The sequence below is a fragment of the Dreissena polymorpha genome, chromosome 2 (assembly GCF_020536995.1).
Source record: "Dreissena polymorpha isolate Duluth1 chromosome 2, UMN_Dpol_1.0, whole genome shotgun sequence".
Lineage (NCBI taxonomy): Eukaryota > Metazoa > Mollusca > Bivalvia > Myida > Dreissenidae > Dreissena > Dreissena polymorpha.
Window position 1 is genome coordinate 115,317,257 of NC_068356.1, and position 25,565 is coordinate 115,342,821.

A 25,565-nucleotide genomic window follows, 5' to 3' on the forward strand; every position below is an offset into this window, starting at 1 on the left:
ACCGGTTGGTCGGTCCGTGGACCATTCGGTATCATGAGAACGCTTTGACCTACTGCCATGAATGACATAATGATAATCTGGGCGGACGACGACTTCAACAGGTTACAGCTCAATGTCACAAGTTATTGTCAAAGTAAATTCGTTTCCACACAATATCTTGAGATTACTTTGACCTACTAGAATGCAAATTGGTATAGTAGTTACTTGTGAGAACGGAAAGAAACCATTTGATTTTCATGACGCTAGGTCGAAGGTCAAGGTCACAGTGTCTAGAACCAAGTAAAATATTTCCGTACAATAGCTTATGGCCATTGATCATCTTAATTGGTATGTTGGTTTCATTGGAGAAAATAGCGATGCCTATTAATTTTACGTTCGACATGTCACAGATCAAGTTTAAAAGGGGCTCATAACATGAAGAGTATTGTTTCCACACCACATACAGGGAATGCTTACGATAATATAAATTAGTGTTTATTGTTAGTCTTCACGAAGGATGGCCACATTTGTCTTTAAAATCAAGAAATCAAAGGTCAAGGTCTCAGGGACACTTTTTTTCTTAAACTGCTAATCGGAAGGCATAAATTGCAATTTAGGCATGTTTATACGGTATGTTTGCGGCATGTCCCCAACCAGTTTTGATTTTAGATTTGGCCTTGCCTTTTGAATGACACTTTGCATGCGGAAGCTTTTATATGAACTTTAATAGATTGTTGTTCATGGGTTGCAAAACATTTAAAGCAATTGTCTTATCGTATCCGTATTCATTTTAAATATAACGTATTTATACTAGAAGTATTATTATGTGGTTCATTTTAGTAGCATTAAGTTTCTTTAAACAAACGTATCGGTATATTTCTAATAAAATATTGTGAAACACATATTTACTTCTCAAAGAAAGTGTCGCAACACATGACAAATACAAAATTGTCGGATATGAATCAAATTTAAAAACAATAGGACCATTGAAACCATAACGCATTAAGGGGGGATTAAACTGGTTTCAATGCACGACGAACTAAAGAATCAATCACAAAACACGAATTGTAGAACCGCATTAACCCCGGGGTATACAATATAAACGTAACTTATCTAATATTTATTGTATTTCGTCATTTATAAAAAATGCCATAAATATTATGATTTTTTTAAATTAAATACAGAGTGATTTCAATAATTATTAATATTTCGATTCACAACAAATAACATACAAAATAGAAACATAGACTTATAATTACATAAAAACAACATTATAACGAAAGTCTTAAGCACAAATTATTTGTATTCATTAAACATACGGATAAAACATTAAAATTGAGCTCATGCAAATTTAATAAGCAACGAATTTACATGGTTTCAAAAGATAACAGTACATTCAGCTCTGAAGGTCGATGTCCTATATTTTATATTACAGATTCGAACGAGAGCTAGTACACTGAATGGTATATTTACGTAGGTCGTAGATGAATTAATTATATAAAACGCAAAGAATGAACACATGTATGTACCAGTACCATACCGACCAAATGAACTTTAACTGTTGGTTTAATACTAAATTCGTCAATAATCATTTTAATAAAAGCGCGTTTCAATTATGATAAGTAATCCTTTTGCCCTGTGTACTATTGAATAAACTGAAAATTTCTAAAGAAATAAAGAACATGACATTATGTTATCGAAATTGTTTTTTTCTCAAAAATTCTTTTGGTGACTGTAAAGCAATATATTGTCTTCGTTATAGTGTACCACAAACATGTCGACCAGAAACCTGAACCAACACAGGCGCTGAGGACAAAGCAAGTACTTATCGAACTCTGCTGTATTATCATCTTATTAACTAACTAAAATGACAAACGAAATCAATTTAAATAAGAATAGTACATGCATGAATATTTTTAATGTATATTATGTTGTATGCAGTTTTGTATAATTCAAAAAATACAAACTATAATTTTTATGTATAATAATTATGCGATAAAAACGTTCAAAGTCATAATCATACAATAAGCATCACAAAATAAATACAAAGTCAAAATATTGCTTTAGCAAACACACACTTTTCTGCACAAAAGTAATAAGCAATATGTCTTACACGCAGAAAATATTTTAAAAATAATATAATTAAAGTTTCATTTCTTTACATATTTCAAAAAACTATCTGCTGATATGATATTATTATTCATAAATTGATAAATTTAATAAATGAACTCATGAATAACAAAATTTGAATAAATACATTTTATTAAATAAAAAATGTCCAAATAGAAAAATGAACAGTAGCATTCTCAAAGTATTTTTTTAAAGTAATGAATGTAAATAATTACGCACTCGAAATCTTTTTTTAATTTTTAATTCTCTCGATTAAATGATGCATTGAAACTTTGAAATAAAATAATATTATTTAAATGTGCAAACAAAATGCTTTTACTCTTAACATAGGCATTCAATGCATTTAAAGTTTCATTACCAGTTGCTTGCCTGTATTCATAATCTGAAAAAACATGCAGGCGACTGACTTGTTCCATGTATTGAAACCGTTTTCCTTGTGTCCGTAATGACTGCAAGTATTCTTCATAATTAAAAACTATATGTTTATTGTTTTGATCCATTAAAACAAGATAGTTGTTTTCCATAGCTTTCAAAATAGCATCGGACAAGTAATATTGCAAATTTCGAATGGCAAATAAACACATTGAAAACGGAGAATACGGACAAACGTGACAGGCGTCTTGGGCAGAAATAGAACTTATTAAAACGTGTGCAAATTGTAGAAATTTATTTATTGTTACTTTGTTACCCCCGCAGCGTTTTCGTATGCAGCGAGTGGAACATTTGCGCAATTTCGCTTTAAGAAATCGTATGATATCGAGACACAGTGTTTTACGGTACTTACAGTGAAAATCAGTTTCCACAGACATCCCAGACGTTACATTATTGATATAGAGCATATCACCTTTACGTAGCAACGTATCCGCATGCTGAGTAACAAGCATTAACAAACGGGCATTAGACATTAAACTTAAAACGGTTCTGTATGTTCTTCGCAGCCGAACATATAATGAATGCTTTATAAAATCTGCGTTTTTTTGAATACATTGAAGCGCTTTATAATGTGTCCTGAAGTCTACTGAATCGGGTGTTTTTCTTAAGTATTCAGTAAGGCAAAGCAAATTCGGATGTTTAACAAACATGAATTTAGTGTGTATGCTTCCCAAAAACAAGCGATTAGCATATAATCGTGGCCTGATACTATTTGCCTCTTCTGTGTTTTCTCGTATGTAATCCTATGTTTCTTGCATGCCAAAGACTCCAGCCATATACAAAGGCGTGAACTTGTGCTTATTTGAACAATTTAGAATATCTCGTCCAAACAACCGCACAAGAACTTTAAGCGTTGAAGTGTAACCACTTAATGCTAACAAATGTGCAAGAGAAAAGTTGTATGAATTAACACGACATATACTATTTACAGATATATTTAATTGGGAATTGTTCATAAGTTCCGAAAGAAAGACATCTTTTTCAAAATACAACATTGTTAAAGTAGTGAACTTTTTATAGTTCACTTTGTTTTGTAACAGTTTCAAAGTTGTTGAGGAAAGTTCTGTGATGTTGTAAATACTGCTTTCCGCGTATTGCTTTCTTAGTATAGTACTGTTAAAGAAAGAAACCTTCATGATCTTGTTCGATTCACTAATATAAAATGGTTCAGTAATTATTAAAGGAGTCAGTTCTGAGGTTGTACCTTCACCAAATATTGTTGTATGCATTATGTCAGTGATGGACAGGGTGCTTTTCCAACCTTTTTTTAAAAACCAGACAGATAAATTGGTATTTCCTGTCATAATTGCGATGTCCAACAAATTATGGCCCTTTTTGTCAACACATGATGACACGCGTTTCATGAGGACTGGATTGAAAATTAATTCTGTAAACACATCAAATGATGGGATCTCAAGAATATGCTTAAAATAATGCTGCATTAGTAAATGCTTTTCTGCCAATTTATGATTCATGCATCTTGATAACATTTCCTTGCAAGTTAAACAGAGAAACACTGATTTTTGCACAGTAATATTATTTTGGAGTATATTTTTGTTTATAAAAAGTAAATAATTCAGTGTAAGGAGGGCTGACTCGTCATGGTTTAGAAACATCTGAAGCGTTTTTGTTTGTACAACATCACTGTATGCAAACACATTTTTTATAAAAAATCTAGCGAGATTGAAGTTCTTCTTTTTTATAATAATCTTCAAAGCTCGTAAAATATCAGTTTTTGTAAGAAGATTACGCTCTAACATAAATACTGATGTAGAAGCAATAGCATATTCTGTGGGTGAAAGAACCAGCATTTCATCTACCGAATCGTTAAATCGTTGGTGCATGAATTCTCGTACGTCTATTATTACATGTGTCGGATTCAATAGTGACCGAAGAGCATACGTAAGCGGTGAATTGCCAAAAAAATCACGCATTAAGAGAAGTTCAACGGTTTCATCAGGTCGTTCAGCCATCAAATCAGACAAATACTCGACGTGGCCATATTTTAAAATGTAAAACATAATAGTTCTGTTAAAAGAATCAAACTCATCGATTCTATTAAAAGAAGAGACATTGAGAAGATGTTTCGTAATAATATTCAAAGTGTGAAGATTATCAATATTTTGTATGACTGTCCCGTTGAAAGTTGAATGCATTATATACCAAACAAGCGTCTTTAATTTTCGGAAATTCCAAACTGAATTAAAGATGTTCATTTTTGACAATAGCCAGATGAACGCTGATCCGGCCTTGCATTGTATTGCAGAATGCAGAGGCGTGGAACCATTGTCACATGTAAACGTACTGTGGTCGATATCCTCCATTATTAAATACTCTAACAGCTCAGTGTTGTCGTTGCAAGCAGCGATATGAAGATGGAAGCAACCTGTGGAATCTCTTACTCTAAAATTTAAATGTGCAAATTTAGGTTTGAGAATACCAATCCTTTTATTAGACGATATTACCCACGAATGATTGTACTTAATGGCGAAAGCTTCCACACCTTGCCCAACCTCACAAGTCATCTGTGCTAATTGCTTTCTTTCAAATTCGTTGAGTTGGGCTACATCTTCTATTCGTGCAACAAAGCCACAATGTTCTGCGGGTTGAGTTGCATGAATATATATTGTTTCAATAATCTCTTGATTACCATATTGTACAGCTGCTAACAAAGGTGGTCGTCCACCTCTGTCCATGCAATATAATGTTTGTGTCTCGGAAGTCGTGAGCAGTAGATGTACTATTGCCGTGTGATTGTTCCGAATGGCGGCATGCATAGCGGTTTCGCATGCAATAAGATGCCAGTCATCATATAATGTACTGTAGCCATCTTTAATTACTTTATTTCCTTGTATGCGATAATTATTCTCGTTTAACCAGCGCAGTTCTTTATAACATTCAACACATCTATCGCGTACACCAATTTCTATCAAATATTTAGAAAGCTCTATGTCACCGTTTGATGCAGCATAATATAAACAGAGCCAATCAACTGAAAAGCTATTGTTATATAATAATTTTACAACGTTCAGCTTTTTAAATTTACACGCTAATTCAACGGGTGATATATTTAAACCGTTTTGAGATTTGAAATCAAATTCATGAAACAACGAATTTCGATGTTCTAAAATAAATTGAACTATGTGTGTGTGGCCCATTTGTGAAGCAATGTCTAATACACTGTATCCCCAATATTTTAGTTCTGTGCAAATATCTACCGCGATATGCAAACCTAATAAATGTTCGAACATAGGCTTTCGGAAGTTAATATTTGCACCGTGCTGAGCTAATGAACTAAAAAAAATGTATCGCCCAAACTTGGCAGCTAAAAACAAAGCTGTTTCATTTTCTTCATTCGTCTCGTCTACTTTTACAATTTTTTCAAAAAGTATGTTTGGTATCACATTGATATCATTACGTTTAACAAGTCGAAGTAAAGCGCTCTCATAAAAATGTCTCTCATTGTTAATTATTTGCGATGAACTAAGACGTCTAAATCTATCCTCTAAAAACTGTCGATTATTTGCTTTTTCAATATGAACAACAAGGTTAATAATGTCAATGACAGTATTCTCCTTTTCAAATAATGACAACATGTACTGTGCATTTGCCTCGTGACCAATACTAAGGTTTATACGGTAATGGTCTGGCGCTAAATCAGTAAGCCAGTTTATTACCGCAAAATGAGGGATAACAAATGTACCATTATCAATGTTAACGAAATTGTTAATTTTATTTACCTCCTTCAAATAATCTGTAGTGGTTACATTTTTAAAATATGAAAATATGTCTTCTATGTTTTCAACGGTTTTATTGGAAAATGTTGTAAATAAAATTTCAAAAATAACTTTTGAATTACCGTATGTGTCAGAAAAAATTCGATCAAATTGATGATTGTAAAATCTTTTAAGACTAACTGAATTTAAATCTTTAGTATCACTGCTTTTCAATAACGATGCAATTAAAAAGTTGGTCGTTTCCGGAAAACTTTCATTGTAGTTCACGAGCAAATAAGAACGTATGTCCATCAAGTTACGTTTCTCGAGATGATGTAATTGTACGATATGGAAATATGTTGCTAACTTTTGATTTGAACGTAGTTTTCTACTTAAAATAATAAACTTAATCCACTGCGGAAATTTATGCGCATTGTTGTACAACATATTCGTAATAAGATTTTCATTTCTTTCACTCATATTACATTCATCAAGTGCATCTATTAGTATCATTTTTGTTAAACTTGGCCGTTCTTCGGATTTTTTTAAAGGAAAATACAAATACCTGTCAAAGCAACCATTTTCATCATTATCACAGTTCTGATCAGAATAATAATTTAACCACATAATTTCTTTTCCTAAATGTGTAGGGAATTCTGCATGGTAATTAGCAATCATTGTTGATATGCGACGAAGAAATACGCTTGGAAGTTTAGTAGACAAAACATCAAACTTACAGAGATGAAAAGCTATCAAGTCCTGTCTTATTCTTGCTCCCTGGTCACTTTCATTTGCACAAATCAGATGAGCCGCTATTGCAGATTTTCCGTAACCCATTTCTGCCTCCAGCAGTATACCGTGCTTGTCTGAAGTATCATTGTACACGTGTTTCTCGATTAGGTCGAACAGCCATTCACGTCCTACCAACTTTCGGTGGTCAGAATAATATGCAAGCAGCGGAAAGACTTCTTGTGCTGACCCATTTCTCTCTGATAAGCATCCTGAAATCAGTTCACATAAAATTAGATGAAAGATAACAATCAAACACCATACATGTATTATTTATCATTCTATTCTGAATACGGGGAGAAAAGTTTCTTTTATAATACACGATTTCGCACAATGTCAACTATAGTTTTATCTCTTGAACTCAGGGACAACAAGTGACAATAAATTGACAACCTACAGGTCACTGAGCTTTCTCGAGAGCAAATGAAAAGATTCGATGTCTTACTAAATTTCAGAAAGATCGAGTCATAAATCAGGCTTATAAATTGGTCAATTTTTTTCTAAGATTATATCTGTTGTTAAATTCTGTGATCCCCTTGATCAAGTTTCAAATAATGAGTTACATAATATTATGACAACAAGATATTTTTGAGATTTCACGTGGTGACCTTATTGTTTTCCCCACTTGACCCAAACTCTAGGATATGGTTTAAACCAGTCAACGATATGTGCGGGGTGTGGCAGAAAAGCATTCCTAGTCCTTATATGAATATGTTTATATTGGACTGCAATTGAAGATTACGTATTAATCATTCAGATATCTGATTGCTTATTTCGGTTTTGTACACTACGTTGATATATTTGTTATATTACAAGGGAACACCACTGGATTACAATGTTATACAATAATTTTCGTATGCGATATGTTAGTTTTCTAGTATTTTATACGAGTTGCTGTTGTATACTTAGATTATGCGGAAAACAGTAAGTGCATGTTATATTACTCTATATTTCTTAAAGTCTAGCCAGACAGACCGAAGTTGTCTTCGATCATCGGCATGTTTGACTTTGGGCCAATGATCATTTGATTGTGGCGCGAGTGGGCCAGTGACTATTTTCATCTGAAGCAATTTAATATTTTTTAATAAAATGAGGAAAATAATGATTTAAGAACAACGCTGAGCTTGGTTATACACCCTTTCAGTTATTAACTGATTATAATTACCTCCCCTGAATGACGTCATCCGGGGATACCCGATTATCGACTGTAAGCAAACAAAGAGATGTCTGTTTGACAATGTGTGTTTTCAACGGTGTAAATGGACTTAAAATATGAACGAAAAGGTTTGTACTGACCTTATTATTAATAATTTATTATTTTCTTATGCAATTTTGATATTCGGTTTATAATGCTGATAAAGCAGCGGTATTGTTTTTGTCTGTTATATGTTTTCGCGAGGACGAAACGTTCAAACGAAGGATTTTTTACTGAATTAAATCCTGTTCAGAAATGTTGATATAGATTAAATAGGTGGAAATATTGACTTGTTTTATCTAAGGACATTTCGTATTCGTCAAAGTATGAACACTCGTTGGCATTTATATTTTGAAGCAACTAAAGGACGCTCGTACTGGTCTTAGTCATACCGTGCTTTTGTACCAATTGACCATTTTTTTAAATTGAAAGCCAACGGCATCCAATGCAACATATGGTTTGTTAAAAAGCTATTTGTTTGATTAGAGCTTGTACTAAGCTATACCCGGCCTAATGTGTATTAATGTGTAAAGTACAATGAATCAGTTATCATGAATGTTATGAAACAGAATTTTGTTCAACAGATTAATGACCACGACTATGCTGTCCAGTTTTACACAGCAACACCAGTATTCGACTCAAAACCGGATGGAAAACAGATTCAAGACATTACTGTATCACTCAAGAAGAAGTTGAAGGTAAATTAAATTGTTTAGTCAATTGATTTGTTTAAATAACATTTGGGAATAAAACATTTATAGACATATAATAATTAATATCAATACAAATAAAATGAAATTCTTAACCAATAGGATAAAAACACATCTTATTATTTGTTAACCACGTTTGTGGACTTTGTTATACTGATTTTAATGATCCAAAATAATTGGTAAAGTTGTTATTCACTTGATTTTTTTTAATATTATTAGTTGATCTTCATAAAATTTCAGTCTAACAGGATCTGCTGTGTGCCCAAATGTCACACCACTGGCTAAGGATTGTTAGAAGGCCATGGAAAGCCCAGCTATCATGCATTTCCAGCTGAAGATGATCCAGTTCAAGCTGTTTGGTTGAATAAAATACGAAGAGATGAAGACAGACATTTTAAGGTCAGTTGTTAGTGGTTTCAGTAAAACTTTAAATGATTTTGTATAAAGAAAAATAAAACATGTAAAGTACTATACATTTTCATGTCAGAAAAATAGTGTTGATGTGATTAAAAAAAGCACACATATTTATTTATTCTTTTTTTTCTTCCAGATAAGTCACAATACGGTTGTCTGTTTTCTCCATTTTGAACGTGACTGTCTTGATGAATCTGGATTTGCTAAGCGGAGGTATCTAAAACCAGGAGCCATCCCTACACTATTCGACTGCTGGAAGGACAAACCACATCTGTTGAAGCGAATTCAAGTGGAACGTGCAATTAACAAGATTAAAAGTTTTCACATATTTGATCAGGTCATTCTGGATTCTCTGTTTGGGATAATTAATCAAATTTGGACAGTTTGCTCATTGCTCACTCTTTTCCAAGACCCAATTATACCATGTCCTGGTGTTTAACATACATACCATTTATATGAACATCTGTTGTTCGTGTACATCATACTACATGTAGGCTAATGAAAAACCATTGGCTGTTCATGTAATATTTGTACATTTTTTGGCTTTGTATAAAGTTTTTGATAATTATCTTGATATAAGCATTGATTTAGTTACAGATTAATGCTTAAAGAGTACTTAAAGCTACACACCTTGAAATAAAGTGCATGTTCATATAGATGCAATTTGAAAGTGTGCAAAATTTTCATTAAATCTATAGTCTAGTTAGCAAGTAATTTATTATTTTTCAAACAGGAATAACTGCTTTTAAAACTGAAAGAAGGATTTCTATATTAAACACGATCATTTTTAACTTTTTAAAGCGCAAAAAAAGATGGCTTTCTACCTTGTTACCACCAGATATATTCTAGTTGGCATAATAAAATTAAATCTATAGCCTAGTTTAATAGCAAGTTATTTTTTTTTTCAAACAGTACTGCTTTTAAAACCGAAAGTAGGATTTCCAGACGTACACATCCATTTCGACAAACGCGATTATTTTTAAGTTGTAAAGTGCAAAAAAGATGGATTTCTACCTTGTAACCACCAGATATATTCTAATTGGCATAGATAAAATATGTCACTCATACTTAAATCATACATGCCATACGTCCCGGATTGTCCGGGACAGTCCCGGAAATGAAGAACTTGTCCCGCTGTCCCGGAAATCTGTCAAATGTCCCGGAATTTACAAAATCCATATATACATGTACCTTATCTTAGGCTTAACTGCACCTCGAATCTGTGTATATCTGCAGCATCTCCATGAAAATGCCTACCCGAATAGGCAGACTACGCTACGTCTCAAAATAGATCAATTAACAGGGGTCCTGTTATCATATCGATTGTCTCACGTGAACTCGCGGTCAAACCGAAAAGGCGGCATTGTTCAATGTGGTTGTTAATTGACTTTAATCTACTACGTCATTATTTCCCGCTGCGTAAGGGCAAAGGATAGTTGTTCACACATCTAAAGTCCAACATCTCTGAGTAAAAAATTAATGTGTGACTGTCCGGATTTTAAGTTGACAATCTACCTGTACTGTTTTGTTTGTATTTGTTTTATTGTGATTGGTTGTATGTATTGTGAATTGATTTGAGTTGACGATCTAACGGTACTGTATTGTTGTAATTTTTATTATATAAATGTTATAAATTAATAAAGGCGTATCAACCACTGCGCGTTACACACCGGTCTTAATAACAATAACGCAGTGACATCACCATCTATGTTTAGAACGCTTACACTGAAAACACGTGGCTTGTATCTAGTAACGGAAGTAGTAATGTTTAATTTGACGTTAATAGATCAAGTGTATTTCGGATAGGCTTTCAAACTTTTGCAATTAACGATGCAAAACATTAAAAACCGTACCAAAATGCATATGTCTATAAATATCGCTACATTTTATACATGTCCCGGAAAATCGGCAAAAGTCCCGGACAATTTAACTCAATGTCCCGGAATTGGTCTGAAAAATTATGGCATGTATGCTTAAATTTACTATGCCAAATAAGGTGTGTGGCCTTTACATAAAAATTGTATATACATCTTTTTAATCATGTTTGTTAATTTGTTTTGATTGTATGACTACTGAATAAATAATTTTGTTAATAGAAATTTTAGGTTTTTTTGGGAAATATTAGGTAAAACTAAGAAAGTCCAATGCATATTGAGACAAATCAGTACTTAAGTTCGTTTCCTGGGAAGAACCATTACTGATTCTCAATGGGGATCGAAACTGGTTGCTCCAGATTGCTTAGCAGACACCATAGCAACTATTTCACTAAGACTCTGCTACAGATTTGCGTAATCCTTTGAGTAAAAACACTTTGTAATCAATGATATAAGCTTTATTACAACAGAAATAATGCAAGATAAGCACATTTGAGTAGCATAGTTCATCACAAAACAGTATGAAGTATCATTAATTGTAAGATTAATGATGAAAGACAACATGTGAAAGCTAGAAATCATAAACTAATTTAAGGAAACACAATCTGAAAATTACAAACATTCAGATACAGGTATTGCACCAAAATGAGCTGAGATCCTATGATTATATTGAATGAATAAATGTGATTTGAGGTGAATCTCACAAATACTGACACTAAAATAACACAAAATTGAATACTTTCAAATATATTTTAGATTATTTCAATACTCTTTATTTCTGATTACCGGTTCTTCATGGAGCGGAAACACTTGCATCTAACAATTGTTGAACTGTTACGTTCAGATGTCCATGTGTCGAATACATAACCGTCATGAAAAAACACATAGCCTCGTTGAATAGGCTTTTCAACACCCAGTTTTGAACCTTTACCAGAACTTTTGGTCCATTCCAGAATGTTCATGTACGAAAAGTCTTTGAAGATCGGTCTGGTGCTTTGGGTCCATGTGCATTCTTCCAAATTAAGATGTTCTTCCGCTGTTGACACTGTTGATTGTCCTTGACAGTTCATACAGGACGACTTCTGCTTAGCTGCAAATGGCTGGTCTGGATAAGGATCCACAATTAGGATGTTATCCTGGTTGTCACTGAATTTCTTTACCCTGGAAAATATATAAAAGTAAAGATTTAAACTTTGCAACAGAACATTAAGATTTAAGGTGTTACAAAAAAAGCACTACTCCAGAGTCTGTTTCAGATACTTGTTTTCCACCTAATAAACGCCACCCCTACCTTCTTTGTGACCAAAAAATGTATAAAGACAATTTAACTAGTGGCAACCAATTTCTAATGCAGACTTAAGAGAGTAATGTAACTTATTATGTCAGGGATTTTAATTGAAGCAGAAAGCTGTGTGCCACTATGCATGTTATATACATTGTAAAGTACTTTATGCCGTGTGGTCGAGTCAGACTGACTAAACAGATAAAACTTATTTTTAACAGACTGGTTGACAGAAATATAGAAAAAATTCACAACATGAATGTGCGTTTTTAATATAAAAAGCAGGCTTTTTCCTGGCCATTTTGGGAAAAAAGCAATTGCAGGATTGTGAATTTTTCGTGCCAAAAATCAACTGATGTGGGAAAAACTAATATAAAATAACCCTTCACAATCATTCAAATTAGATGAAAAATCATATTATTCATGGTAATGTACTTTGTTAGATGTCATTTACATATAATTGAGTTAAAACAATCATAACCTCTTCTTTCTTCTTTTATTGGGAATTATTTTTTTCAAATTACAATTTAGGTTAGGGAATGGGTCCGTTTAACTGACCCGTAGATACACCAGGAAAAGGCCTGAAAAGGCGATATAAAATAAGTACCTCAAGCAAAGTTCGGCTTTTGTCTCATTCGATTTCACAGCTTGTCCCCGGCATTTCAACCATATTCGCAACTCTGTAACTTTGCATCTTTCTGGTTGAAGTTGCGGTAAAACAGCGCCAGGGACATCCTTGGCATACAGCTACAAAAAATAAAAAGGCAGGTTTTAAGCATTATTGCTTCTTTAGAAAAAAATCATGTTACTTATACAACATACAAAATTCATCATATTATTTTTTTAGAAAATGGTTTGAAATAAATATGATCGATACTGAATGTAGTGTAAGTTACATGTTTTTTTTTAAAGTGGCAATAATGCTTAAAACCTGACAGCTGAACTTGTATGCTTTCATGTTGGGTCTCTGTACCGAGTCAATATTTATTAGAGTGTATTTATGGTACATGACTATGTCCGGATATATTCATGCCACCAATGTGTATGTATTTGCATAATTATATTAATAATAAACTTAGGAGTATTTATTATAGTGAATTCACATTTTAAACAAAAAAACAAACCTTATGACAATCACAGTCGTGTACTGTTGTACTTTCTTTTCTGTTACAGGATCTGGTTCAGCCATGGTACTTCACTGTTTCTGAACATAGCATTTGGGATGATTCCTGAAAAAAACCCACATATAATGCTTTTTTTGCAGCTGATTTTTATATTATTTCAACACTTCAGTCAAACACTCAAAGAAACAAAGGATAGTTTCGGTTTTGAAAGTTTATAAATATAGAGATTTTGGTGTAAAAAACATGAAAGTTAAATGACCCATTCTCCTGATTGGTTTTCATTCACATTCTTCTACTTTCTAGTTCTATTTAAGGGGAGCCAGACAACTCGCCCCAAAGCCAACTCGCCCCAGGACAAGTCGCCCCGATAATCTGGACAAGTCGCCCTAAATATGTTGGACAACTCGCCCCAATCGAAAGACAACTCGCCCCAATTTTGTTTCTTATATATAGTATTATAGAATTTTTTTCATATAAAATTTGTTAAGTTTAATGTATTAATATTCGTGATTATTGTTTTTAGGAAATGTAGTTGTATGATGTTTTTTTTTTCATTTCATATTGTAAAACTTTGTAATTCAATAATTGTTTACATACCGGATTGCTTTTAGTAATAAATTGTTATTAGCTTTTTTATGATTGTGTTTATTAAAATAAGCCCCATTTAGTTCGTCTTGTTTTGAAAACGTGTGAAATGTTTAACGTTTATTTTGACGGCATGCTTTCATTTTCTGTTCAAAGATTGTTTAATGAGACATTTTGTATGATAGTTTGGTTTAATTAAAGAATAATGGAATGTCTTTGTGTTAGTTATGTTTTGAAAACGTGTGAATTTACGAAAATTAATTAAGCCGGCATGCTTTCATTGTCTGGTCAAAGATTGATTAATAAGACAAACGGTATGACAGTTTGGCGTGATTAAAGAATAAATAAGGTAACACGCTTAACCAGACAACAATGCTGTTTGCAAAGTAATTATAAGGGCTGACTATATATAAAGAGGGTATCTGAATGAACCCAAAGTATGTGTTTTGTTTGTGTCGGACAATACTATTTGTGACTTGGAATACGATTGCTATATAGTTGTGTGGGTTTCAGTGCATCTGCCATGTGTTCAAACATATATGTGCTTATTTGATGTCGGATACAATAATTTTCTAGTGTTAGTTAGTTTTGTGTTTGTGTTTCTGCAATGGCAGAAGTGGCAAATTGTATACATTGTGGAAAGACAGTTGGACAGAGGCAACGTGCTGTTTCTTGCGATGCCTGCGAGCGATGGCAACACATAGGCTGTGATTCTGGTAAGTAAACTTATAATATAATTATTTGTTGTGTCTTACATTTTTTAGGTCAGGCAGCTTTTGTTTTCCCATAAATAATGAATCTAAATTGTTGGATACTTGCATATTAACGGGTAATCAACCAATGTCCGTTAATCCGGTGACACAACAGATGTGTTTTACGACCTGATAACGATCATAAAACCTTTCAGATAAATGTCAGAAGTCACTGGACCGTTATCTTTGCGTTATTTGGGTGATGTATACCGCTTTAAACTATTGCTCATGGTGTAATATTGAATGTGTTTACAGTTTTTTTTACTTGTCAGTACAAATATATTTTAAACGTTTGTATAAATCCTTAGTATTGAACATTACTATCTGCTGAAATGATTGAATATTATGATAAAATGTGCATTTTATATTTATGATAAGAATTTACATTAACCTTTTATTTAATATCCTTCATGTATATACATAAGTCGCATATTTTGAAAATAATTACTTTGTCAAAAAAGGCGTGAAAACTCGACACTAAATAAAGAAATATCGTATTGTTTGTTAAGTGTATGTGCTTGACATATTTTTAAAACAGCATTTTGTTGTGGTAATTCTGACGCTATTGGTTATTGAGATATCGCTGTTGACAAAAAGCCGTTCAGTTTGACATGTAAGGTTCGTTTGTCGGGATATGCTAAACTTTAAAATGAAACAGAACCAACATATTATCAAATAAGACGAATACTACCACCAATAATGTTTATTAATATTTTTTTCATAATTGATTGAGTTATTGTAAATATCGTACTCTATGTTGGCCTCTTCTTATTGAAAATGCCTGTATACTGCCAGTGTCATGCGAATATGAATCTTATTTCTTAATATCCACCTTCACACTTTATTAGTGCCTCTAATTAAACTATCTCTATTTAAAGAACATATTACTGCGAACTTAATAGTGCCCCATTATAATACCATTCTAGCTACCGCTACCGTAGATCATATTTCAGTAAATAAGATTACTTCGGAATTATAAAATTTCGTATGCTGTGATTAGAAGATATAGAAATTTATTAACTGTACTGTGATATCCACATAAAATAATGACTTTACCTGTATTGCTAGGAATTTTACGCGTTTATAAATGCACAGAATACCTAGTGTATAACATTATTTATCGAGCGGACAGATGCATTAATCAGCGCTGGACCGCGCGTTGGGTATTTACTGTTTAGTAACATCTTAATACCATCATTTTTAAACTGATAACGGAATAATAAAAAAATCGTTAAGACAGACAGACACACAATTTGATTGTCGAATACAATCAGTACATAGCCATATAAACATTATACATATTTCAATTAAAAAGCATGTCAAGGAAATGTGATTCATAGAATTTAGTTTACTTACGGAGAATGTTCTTAACATATTCGATGCGAGTTTAATATATGAGATCTAACTTTTAATAAACAATTATATATTAAGTTAATTATTATATATGAGATCTAACTTTTAATAAACAATTATATATTAAGTTAATTATTATTACTATTGATAAATAACATTTAAGCTTTCCTATAAAAAGAACATTTAACATTTAAGGATTCTTATTTGAAGATACTGTGTACGTGCTTGAATTAAATCTTTTTCTGCATTAAAATGTTCTAATAAAGTATAAATTTCAGATTTGGCACGAATCTTTGTATATTGATAGATCTTCTATTAACCCCGGTAGTGTTTATTACCAATTATTGTCAATTAGTGTAAATTATAACATCAATCAATATGTGTCATAAATAGGGCGTACCCGAGATACAAACATGAGCCGATGTTGTCTACAACAATAACGATTGCCACACTTTACCTTTAATTGAGAATTACAGACGTGTTAATCAATAAGTGTTTTCTATCAATTACTGTAATAGATAACATCAAACAGTAGGTGTCATACATATGGTGTACCCGAGATGTAAACATACAAGTCAGAAACGCGAGTCTTACACCCATATTGGCATTTTAAAATATACTTTTGACTGCTTAACTCTAATAACATGTATAACATATAAATAAAAATGTGTCCTTTAAAGATACGTTTACACATGTGTATAATTGTTATAAAAATATTCATCCCATATTGTGAAAGTTACTGTGTGTTTGTAATGTTTTACCATTATTATATTTTTTAAATGTTTGATAATATTCATCATTTACGGACCAAATGCCTGCCTGAAAGTTGCTAGATTGAATTGAAATAAATTATTGCTCATTTGTTGTTTTTTTCTTCTGATTGTTAGAAATGTTTCAACCATTGTGTTTGAAAGCTTTTTTGTATTTTGCGCATGCGCGTGTGTGAAGACGTGAAATTCGTAGCTGTGACAAAATGTTAAAATTTAAATGGATTTAATGCAATGAAGTGAGTAAAATTTGGACTAATATGAAGCGCAACATCCATGCTAAATGTCTCCAAAGAAAAGTAAAAACTCAAAAGAAGGTAAAAAGGAAAATTCAAGTTCTAAACGAAAAACAATATCACCTATTGAAACTGAACAAGCGAGCACGGGATTCCCGCACATTTAAACCTGTCAAACAGGTTCAAACTCGAGTGTAAACAACGACGACGAAGCGAAACGTGTAAACAGGTCAACTACGCCAACGCATTTTACATTTGGTAGCACAGTTAACAGTTCGCAATATCATATCCCTGAATATAATTGGAATATGAATTTTCCGGGAGCACCACAATACGGAACGCAGTTTGGAATCGCATACCCTCCCTGCAATCAATTTGGGACTTTCAGTCAAGGCAGTCAGGTACCTCCGATGTGGGCATCCGAAATGATCGAGGACGTGAAAAAGATCAAAACGCAAGTATCAAAAATCGATAAAATTGAAGAGTGCATGAACAAAATGATCAAAAGAGTTGAATTTCTCGAAGAAAAAGTAAATTCCATTGAAACAAGTCTAAATTTCTTTAACGAACAATTTGAAATGACAAAGAAAACGTTAACGGAGTCGAAAAACCAAATCAAAGATTTTCATGAAAAGGTGACGAAAATCGAAGATACACTACACACATATGACAAAAAAATCACACAGATTGATGAAGCTACCGACAAACTTGAATTTCATAGCTTACGTGAAAATCTTCTGTTTCATGGTATTGCGGAAACGTCAAGCCAAGAAAACTGTGACGAAATTATTAAAACGCTCATTAAAGAAGTTCTCCACATCGACAAAAATATCATCCTTGACAGAGTACACAGAATAGGTCAGAGTAAACCATCTAAAACGAGACCTATTGTAGCAAAATTCCATCTTTACGAAGATCGAGAGCTGGTGCGAAAAACAGCAATTGAGCGGAGCCAAGACCTGAAAGCACTCCATCAAGGCATCGGTATCCAACAAACGAGGGGGACCCTAGAGAAAAGACGCAACAAGCAGCACTTGGTAGACCGGGAACGAGCAGCCGGTAGAACAACAAAATGGGCGGGACCGAAACTACTATCCAGAGGAGCGGACGGGAACTTCCGGGAAGTTAATATGTAGGACACTGAGAAGTTCAAAATCATCTCGTGGAATGTGAACGGACTCAATAGAAAAATAAATGACTGTGACTTTCTACAATTAATCAGCGATTACGACCTTGTGGTATTAAGTGAAACTTGGACAAGCAAAACGCAATCAACAAACATCGAAATTCAAAACTATCTTAGTGAACACATTTATGGACATAAATCATATGGGATTAAAAAAGGTCGTCAAGCCGGAGGTATTTCAATTTATTATAAAACAACATTTAAAAATAAAATAACTGTTGCAGAAAAAGATAATTATGGAATAGTATGGTTGAAATTAGATCAATCACTGTTTGATTTTGATAAAAATGTATACTTATGTTGTACATACATTCCACCTATCACTTCAAAAGTATTAAAAGACAAAGATTTTGATTTTTTTGAGGAATTAGAAAAAGGCATCGAAAAATATTGTAATTTAGGCCTTACATACATTGTTGGAGATTTAAACTCAAGAACTGGGAATTTATCAGACATATTAGAATATGGCAAACATTTAGATGGCGATACCACTTTAAATACAAACAACTCTTACTTTACGCCCACGAGTTTTCCTAAACGCATGAATCAAGATCACGTGATTGACATTCAAGGTCGCGCTTTGATCTCCATGTGCAAAATCACCAGTCACATTATTGCCAACGGTCGAGTAGCGCAAGATAAACATGGGAATTACACTTTCAGTTCATCACGTGGCCTCAGTGTAACGGATTATTTATTAATGCAAAAGGATTCGCTCGAGCGGAATTTTGTTAAAGAATTTGAAGTTCTAGACTGGACAGAATTTTCTGACCATGCAGCTCTATATTTTAGTTTAAATATGAAAAATCACACCAAAAAGACACCATTTAATATTAATGAATCTAATACAACAGAAACTAAAAAAATAGTGTATGACGAATCTAAAATTAATGAATTTAATACGTTAATAAAAAATACAATTCAAAACTTAAATACATTGTTTGATGAAAATAAAACGGTAGATGAGAAAACTAGTATTTTGACTAAATATCTTCAAGAAAACAGTGCATGCATATTCGGCAAAGTAATAAAAATAAATTCGCACAACAGGCAACATAAAAAACCACAATGGTTCGATTCAACCTGTAAAAATGCAAAAGACAATTTCAAACACGCAAAAAATGCTTTCAATAAAAGTAAAACTGATGCAAACAGACACAATTTTATTCAGCACAGAACAAAATATAACGATGTAAGACGAAAAGCAAAACACCGCTATAGAGTCGTAGAAGGGGCACGGTTAACTAATATAGCTAAAACACAGCCTAAATTTTTTTGGAAAAATATTAAAAAATGTCATAAACAACACGCGAGTATTCCCGACAACATCAATATAGAAAACATGTATGAACATTTCAATAATTTATATAGTAATGATATAAACGACATGTCCAATGAAAACATTGACAATATTCATGACAACACTAGCAACAGCGAAACAAATGATTTTCTTGACTCCCCGATAACAGAGAATGAAATACAACAAGCATTATCAACACAACACAACGGAAAATCAAGCGGGCCGGATCAGATACCAGCTGAAATAATCAAAGCTTCATACACCATCATAAAACCACATCTGACACATATATTCAATAACATATTTGAAAGTGGAAATTACCCGAAAGATTGGGGACTAGGTTACATTACACCAATTTATAAAAGTGGTGACCCAAATCAAGCAGAAAACTATCGCGGAATAACCCTAAATAATATAATATCAAAGATTTATTCACAAGTGTTATTAAACCGACTAACCAAATGGTGCGAATCGAACAAATCAATATCTGAATTCCAATACGGTTATCAAAAAGGCAAAAGTACTGTAGATTGTATTTTTATACTAAACAGTCTAATAAATAAAGTACTAAATTCGGGCCAAAAATTATACTGCATTTTCATTGATTATGCTAAATGCTATGATAGCATAAACCGTGCACTATTATGGCAAAAACTGATATCGCAAAAAATTAGTACCAAATTTGTATCCGCGTTTCGAGCTATGTATAATTCTGTTAAGGCAGCCGTTAAAATGAAATCACAAATATCCGATCATATAATATCTAATACAGGAGTAAAACAAGGAGACCCGTGTTCAAGCATACTTTTTTTAATGTTCGTCAATGATATGGTAGAGAACATAAACTCAAACATAGAAGGAATTATAACGATTAACGACATTAAGTTTTTCTTGTTATCATACGCAGATGATCAAGTTCTATTTTCGACATCACCAACATCATTAGAATCAATGTTGAATGACATTGAAAATTACTGCATAGTATCTCAACTTAAAATTAATACACGTAAAACGAAGGTCTTGATCTTTGAAAAAAGTAATCGCCATACAAATTATAACTTTTACCTCTACGGGGAATTATTAGAAATAGTGACATCTTTCAAGTACTTAGGTATAACACTATTTAAGAATGGTAACTGGTATAAAACAGCCCAAACACTAGCAGAACGTGGAAATAGATCTCTACATAAACTTTTCACTATTATTAATCAATACGAATTCTCAACACGCGAACAATTAAACCTATTTGATAAACTAGTCACCCCAGCCCTACACTATTCAGCAGAAGTATGGGGATTTACGAAAGGTAAAGAAATCGAAATAAAACATACAAAACTACTTCGAAAAATCTTAAAAGTAAACAAATCTACAAATCTAGCTGGTATGTACGGAGAATTAAGACGATACCCGCTATACATAATACGCAAATTACAAATATTCCGCTATTGGTTAAAAATACTTAAATCAAGTGATAACAGTATCACAAAAACAATATACTCTGTGATATTTAACGATGCACAACAAAATATCACATACAACCATCGAAATTGGGCGTCACACATAAGAAACACTCTTGACGAGCTTGGGTTAAGCAATATATGGGCGGATCAAACAACTATCATAAATCAAACCGATCAAACATTCATCTACAACACAATTAAACAACGTTTATTAGATACTTACAAACAAAGCTGGTATAGTGAAATAAATAATTCCCCTAGACTCATGAGCTATTGTAGATTTAAACACACTTTTGAGTTAGAACCATATCTTGATTTTATAACAAATAAGAAATACAAAACATCACTTACACGATTTCGATTATCGTCACATAGATTTGAAATCGAAAGAGGTCGTTATAATAACATACTACGCGATAATAGAAAATGTAAGTTTTGCAACGGACACGCTATAGAAAACGAGTATCACTTTCTACTTGTTTGTCCTTTATATAGAGAAATTAGAAAGAAACATTTAAAATCATATTTTCAAAGGTGGCCAACGTTCAATAAATTTGGCTTTCTAATGCAGTCGGCAAATAAAAGAGACATAATAAGCCTTGCTAAATATATTTTCAATGCTAATGAAATGCGTAATAATATAGACAATCAGTTATAATTGTTAACTTCTACAAGACATAGCCATGTTAATTTTTATTTTATTTTTTTTCATTGAATATGTTTGTATAATTAAAATAATTCTACATTTTCCTCGTATTACAGTTGATGATATAATTATATTGATTACTGCTGTACGTACTACTGTTTTTTGTAAACTTCTCTTATTGAATATTGAATCAATGTATGTTTAACACACACACTGCGTAACTTTCTGTTTTGTGGCAAAAAAGCATTGTATTATGCTTATATGCTAATAAAGGTTGTTGTTGTTGTTGTTGTTGTTGTTGTTGTTGTTGTTTGAAAGCTTGTTTCTGTGTGAAAGTTTGTGTTTAATTATTACGGATGTTTGAAATGTTTGATAATATTCATCATGGCTCATTACAACCTGTGTTTGTAATGTTTTAAAAGTATTAAAGATGTTGGAAATGTTTGAAAATATTTGTGAAAGTTTGTGTTAATTATTACGGATGTTTGAAATGTTTGATATTATTCATCAAGGCTCATTACAAACTGTGTTTTAAAATTATTTTTAAAATGAGTTAATAAATGGAAATGTTTGATAATATTTTGAATTGTCTTTTCATTCATAAATCTGTGTTATTTATTTCATTTAATATGCTAAAATTGATGCTTTGTATGTTTTCAATAAAAACAAATGTTAGTATCGTGAGTCTGTAATTGTTATAAATTATGAATAAAATTATGAATATAACACATTTCTATTTTTATTTTTTCCCCCATGTATTATTCGTTTTGTGTATTCAGCATTCCTTTTAAAGTCAAAAATGTTATTTAATACATTTTTTTCACAAAGAGTATTATATACAGGGAATAATCTAGAGTTTACTATCTATGGGTCCCTGAACTCGCAGATTTTAGACCAATGAGTCCCAGGCCAAAATTGATGAGTCCACCTTGAAAAAGAAGGGTCCCAAATTTTGAAAGATACCAAGTAGTGCAGACAATATGTCTAAATCACACTAGCTCAATAACTACATACTTGCATTAAACTTTAATAATCTCAAAAACTTGTTGAAACCAAATAAAAACAAATTCAGAGTTATCACTATCTTGTTTGCCTTTACATAGGCTATAACATTATCTGTTACATGAATGTAACCTGTTATAACATTTCAACTTGATTCAAATCGATGATAACATTATTGTTAACATCCGAATTGCGAGCCGTTGACCTACCGTTATTAAAGTTTAGATTTGTTTGTTTTGGATTAAGCTTCAACACCTTATTTCGGAGGCATTTTTTCTGTATTATTTATGACTAAGTTACACAAAGTTAAAGCAGGTTTTCATCCGGGGACTCAAGAAAATATCATAACACATTATATTTTAAAGGTCGATTCTAATTGGTTCGTATTATACATCAGCGGCTCGACTAGAGCCTATCAGAAGACTTGCTGGAGTGTTCAAGCCTCATTTGGTTAAACTCAGCGTTCATTGCTACACTTTTGACTCGTACAAAAGATGGTTCGTACTTATTGTGATTCGCGTATGCGTTAACGGATACAGTCCAGCAATGCGTCCAAGTGGATGCACATATTTCAAAACGATGCGTCTATTTTGATATTGGTGCGTCAAAGACGCGGGCGCACATGTAGATTAATCCCTGTATATATATGACAAAATGTTTCGTTGCACGCTGTCATTGGGACGAGTTGTCTTTTGATTGGGGCGAGTTGTCCAATATATTTGGGGCGACTTGTCCAGATTTTCGTATCGACTTGTCCTGGGGCGAGTTGGCTTTGGGGCGAGTTGTCTGGTAACCCTATTTAAGAATAAAAAAAGCCCCGAAATCATATAATTCCTATGATAAAATCATGATTACAAATATAAACTTTCTGAAAATAACTCGTAATACGCTTTGCTTTCAAAATTTGGCATTTTTATACAATATTTACTTTTAGGTTCCAATCCAGGTGTAATGGTATATGTACGAACATGAAATGTGTCTTGACAAAACGGAATGTTTAATGCATTTTTTCTCACTTCATCGTACTTAAAAGTAAATATACAACAAGCGATAGCTTTAATATGCGTCAATAAAATAATAAAAATAAAACATGTGTGCAACTTACGCATATATTGTGTGCATGCAAGGTACACCACAAGGGAGAGGCAAATAACACCAAAAAGCAAAAACAAAATAAAGTTTGTTTTGCAACAGTTTCTGTCCTGATTTTGTAATGTTTTAATTTTATTAACAATAACGCACCTATTAGGTATATTATGTTGAATGTCATTATGATTCAACAAATTATCTATACAAACAAACACTTGGTTTCTTTCGGTCTCATTTATTTCGTGTGGTCCTGCATGTGAGATTTTATTTCTTTTCTCCCTCAACGCATCGGCGTCTCCAATTATAGTTCTTGGAAATCGTAAACATTTTTTCCAAACATTCAAACACAAGGACAGGTCAGAGAGATTTGTCGTATCCCATCCTGGCATCATAAACACTTCAACGATATTCGTGTAGTCCATTGGCCATTCCCAAGACTTCATTTTCGTCCATTTGATCTTTTTATGAGATGAATTCATTTCAAGAAAGCGTTTCCAAGTGATACACGTTTTGCACCATCTGCAATCAAGTAAAACTCAAGAATGGATAACATGTGACTGTGTTTTACAATTTGATGAATAAAATTGATAATCATGCACAGAAACATTCAGTTTTGTTAGTAAATTCGTCACAATTTAGTGACTCAAGGAACACCAAGGATTCGCAATAACATCAATGATGTCTGTAAATAACGGATCGTTAAAGAAACAAGATTTTTGTGTGAAAATGACATCGGGCTAGTTTCGATTTTCTAAAATATATCATTTTTGTTAAATCACGAGATTATATTGGGGGTTTATCATCCGTTGTATATCAGGAATTTTGGTAAATAACGGTAATTAATAAGGCAAGTGTTCTGTATAAACATGGAACTTTTTGTTTCAAGAAAATTAAATAGAAATGTACACGAAGTCAGGAAGCACGTATTTTGATCGAATAAATAGATGACTTTCCTTATAAAAAGAAATTCAAATAATTAAATCAATACACACACATTCAAAACTCTTATCGTTTTATTTTTCACTTGGTATAATGTTAAAAAAATATTTCATGATAATTCTATGTTATCACTATACACAATATTGCTAATTGAATAATATTTGTTGTCTTAAAGTAACTTTCAGATTTTCGCTGGAAAGTTTTAACATTCTGTTAGACAATATAAGATCTCGGAAATACAGAAATGAGTGTATTTGGCAAAGGATTTAAATCTAATGAATTTCTGTAATAGCCTTATTTCGTATATTTCCGTCATCCCCAACCGCGTATGTGCTTGAAACTACGATAATTTCGCCAATATCAATATCAAAAGAACATTTTGGTCCTTATCCTCGACGATTTAATTACACTGTGGTGTAGAGGTAAGTCGTACGCCTCTGCATCAACAAGACCCAGGTTCGATTCTCATAGCAGTCAAACGTGTTAAATAAAGGTTGTATTTGTACTATTTTAATTATTTAAACTTATCGAAGAAGCATAATATAATATTGTTAATAAATACATTGAACTGTATTTTTAAAAGCTGTTCACAATGGCATACAAGT

At 32.5% G+C, this 25,565-nt stretch overlaps 1 protein-coding gene and 2 long non-coding RNA genes across 5 annotated transcripts in view; 1 reads left to right on the top strand and 2 right to left on the bottom strand.

Moving 5' to 3' along the window:
• Positions 1 to 1,112: 1,112 nt before the first annotated feature.
• Positions 1,113 to 25,565, bottom strand: part of LOC127868592 (uncharacterized) — a 79,628-nt gene continuing 55,175 nt past the window's right edge. The window contains exon 2 of one of the 2 annotated variants that reach the window (XM_052410461.1): positions 1,113 to 5,044. In XM_052410461.1, coding sequence (XP_052266421.1) covers positions 3,285 to 5,044 — 1,760 coding nt within the window. In that variant the 3' untranslated portion in view covers positions 1,113 to 3,284. Of the gene's footprint in view, positions 7,259 to 25,565 lie in introns of both variants that reach the window. The other variant, XM_052410460.1, reaches the window with a different exon arrangement.
• LOC127868602 (uncharacterized) lies at positions 8,180 to 9,732 on the top strand. The gene is made up of 4 exons (XR_008044193.1): positions 8,180 to 8,330; positions 8,826 to 8,939; positions 9,192 to 9,350; positions 9,502 to 9,732. It is a non-coding gene; the product is annotated as an uncharacterized LOC127868602 (long non-coding RNA).
• On the bottom strand, positions 12,011 to 23,952 carry LOC127868603 (uncharacterized). Of its 2 annotated transcripts, XR_008044195.1 has the most exons (4): positions 23,861 to 23,952; positions 13,646 to 13,750; positions 13,129 to 13,268; positions 12,011 to 12,400 (listed from the first exon to the last, which is right to left on the bottom strand). It is a non-coding gene; the product is annotated as an uncharacterized LOC127868603 (long non-coding RNA). The 2 variants fall into 2 exon arrangements; XR_008044194.1 differs by lacking the exon at positions 23,861 to 23,952 and having other exon boundaries at positions 12,012 to 12,400; positions 13,646 to 13,841.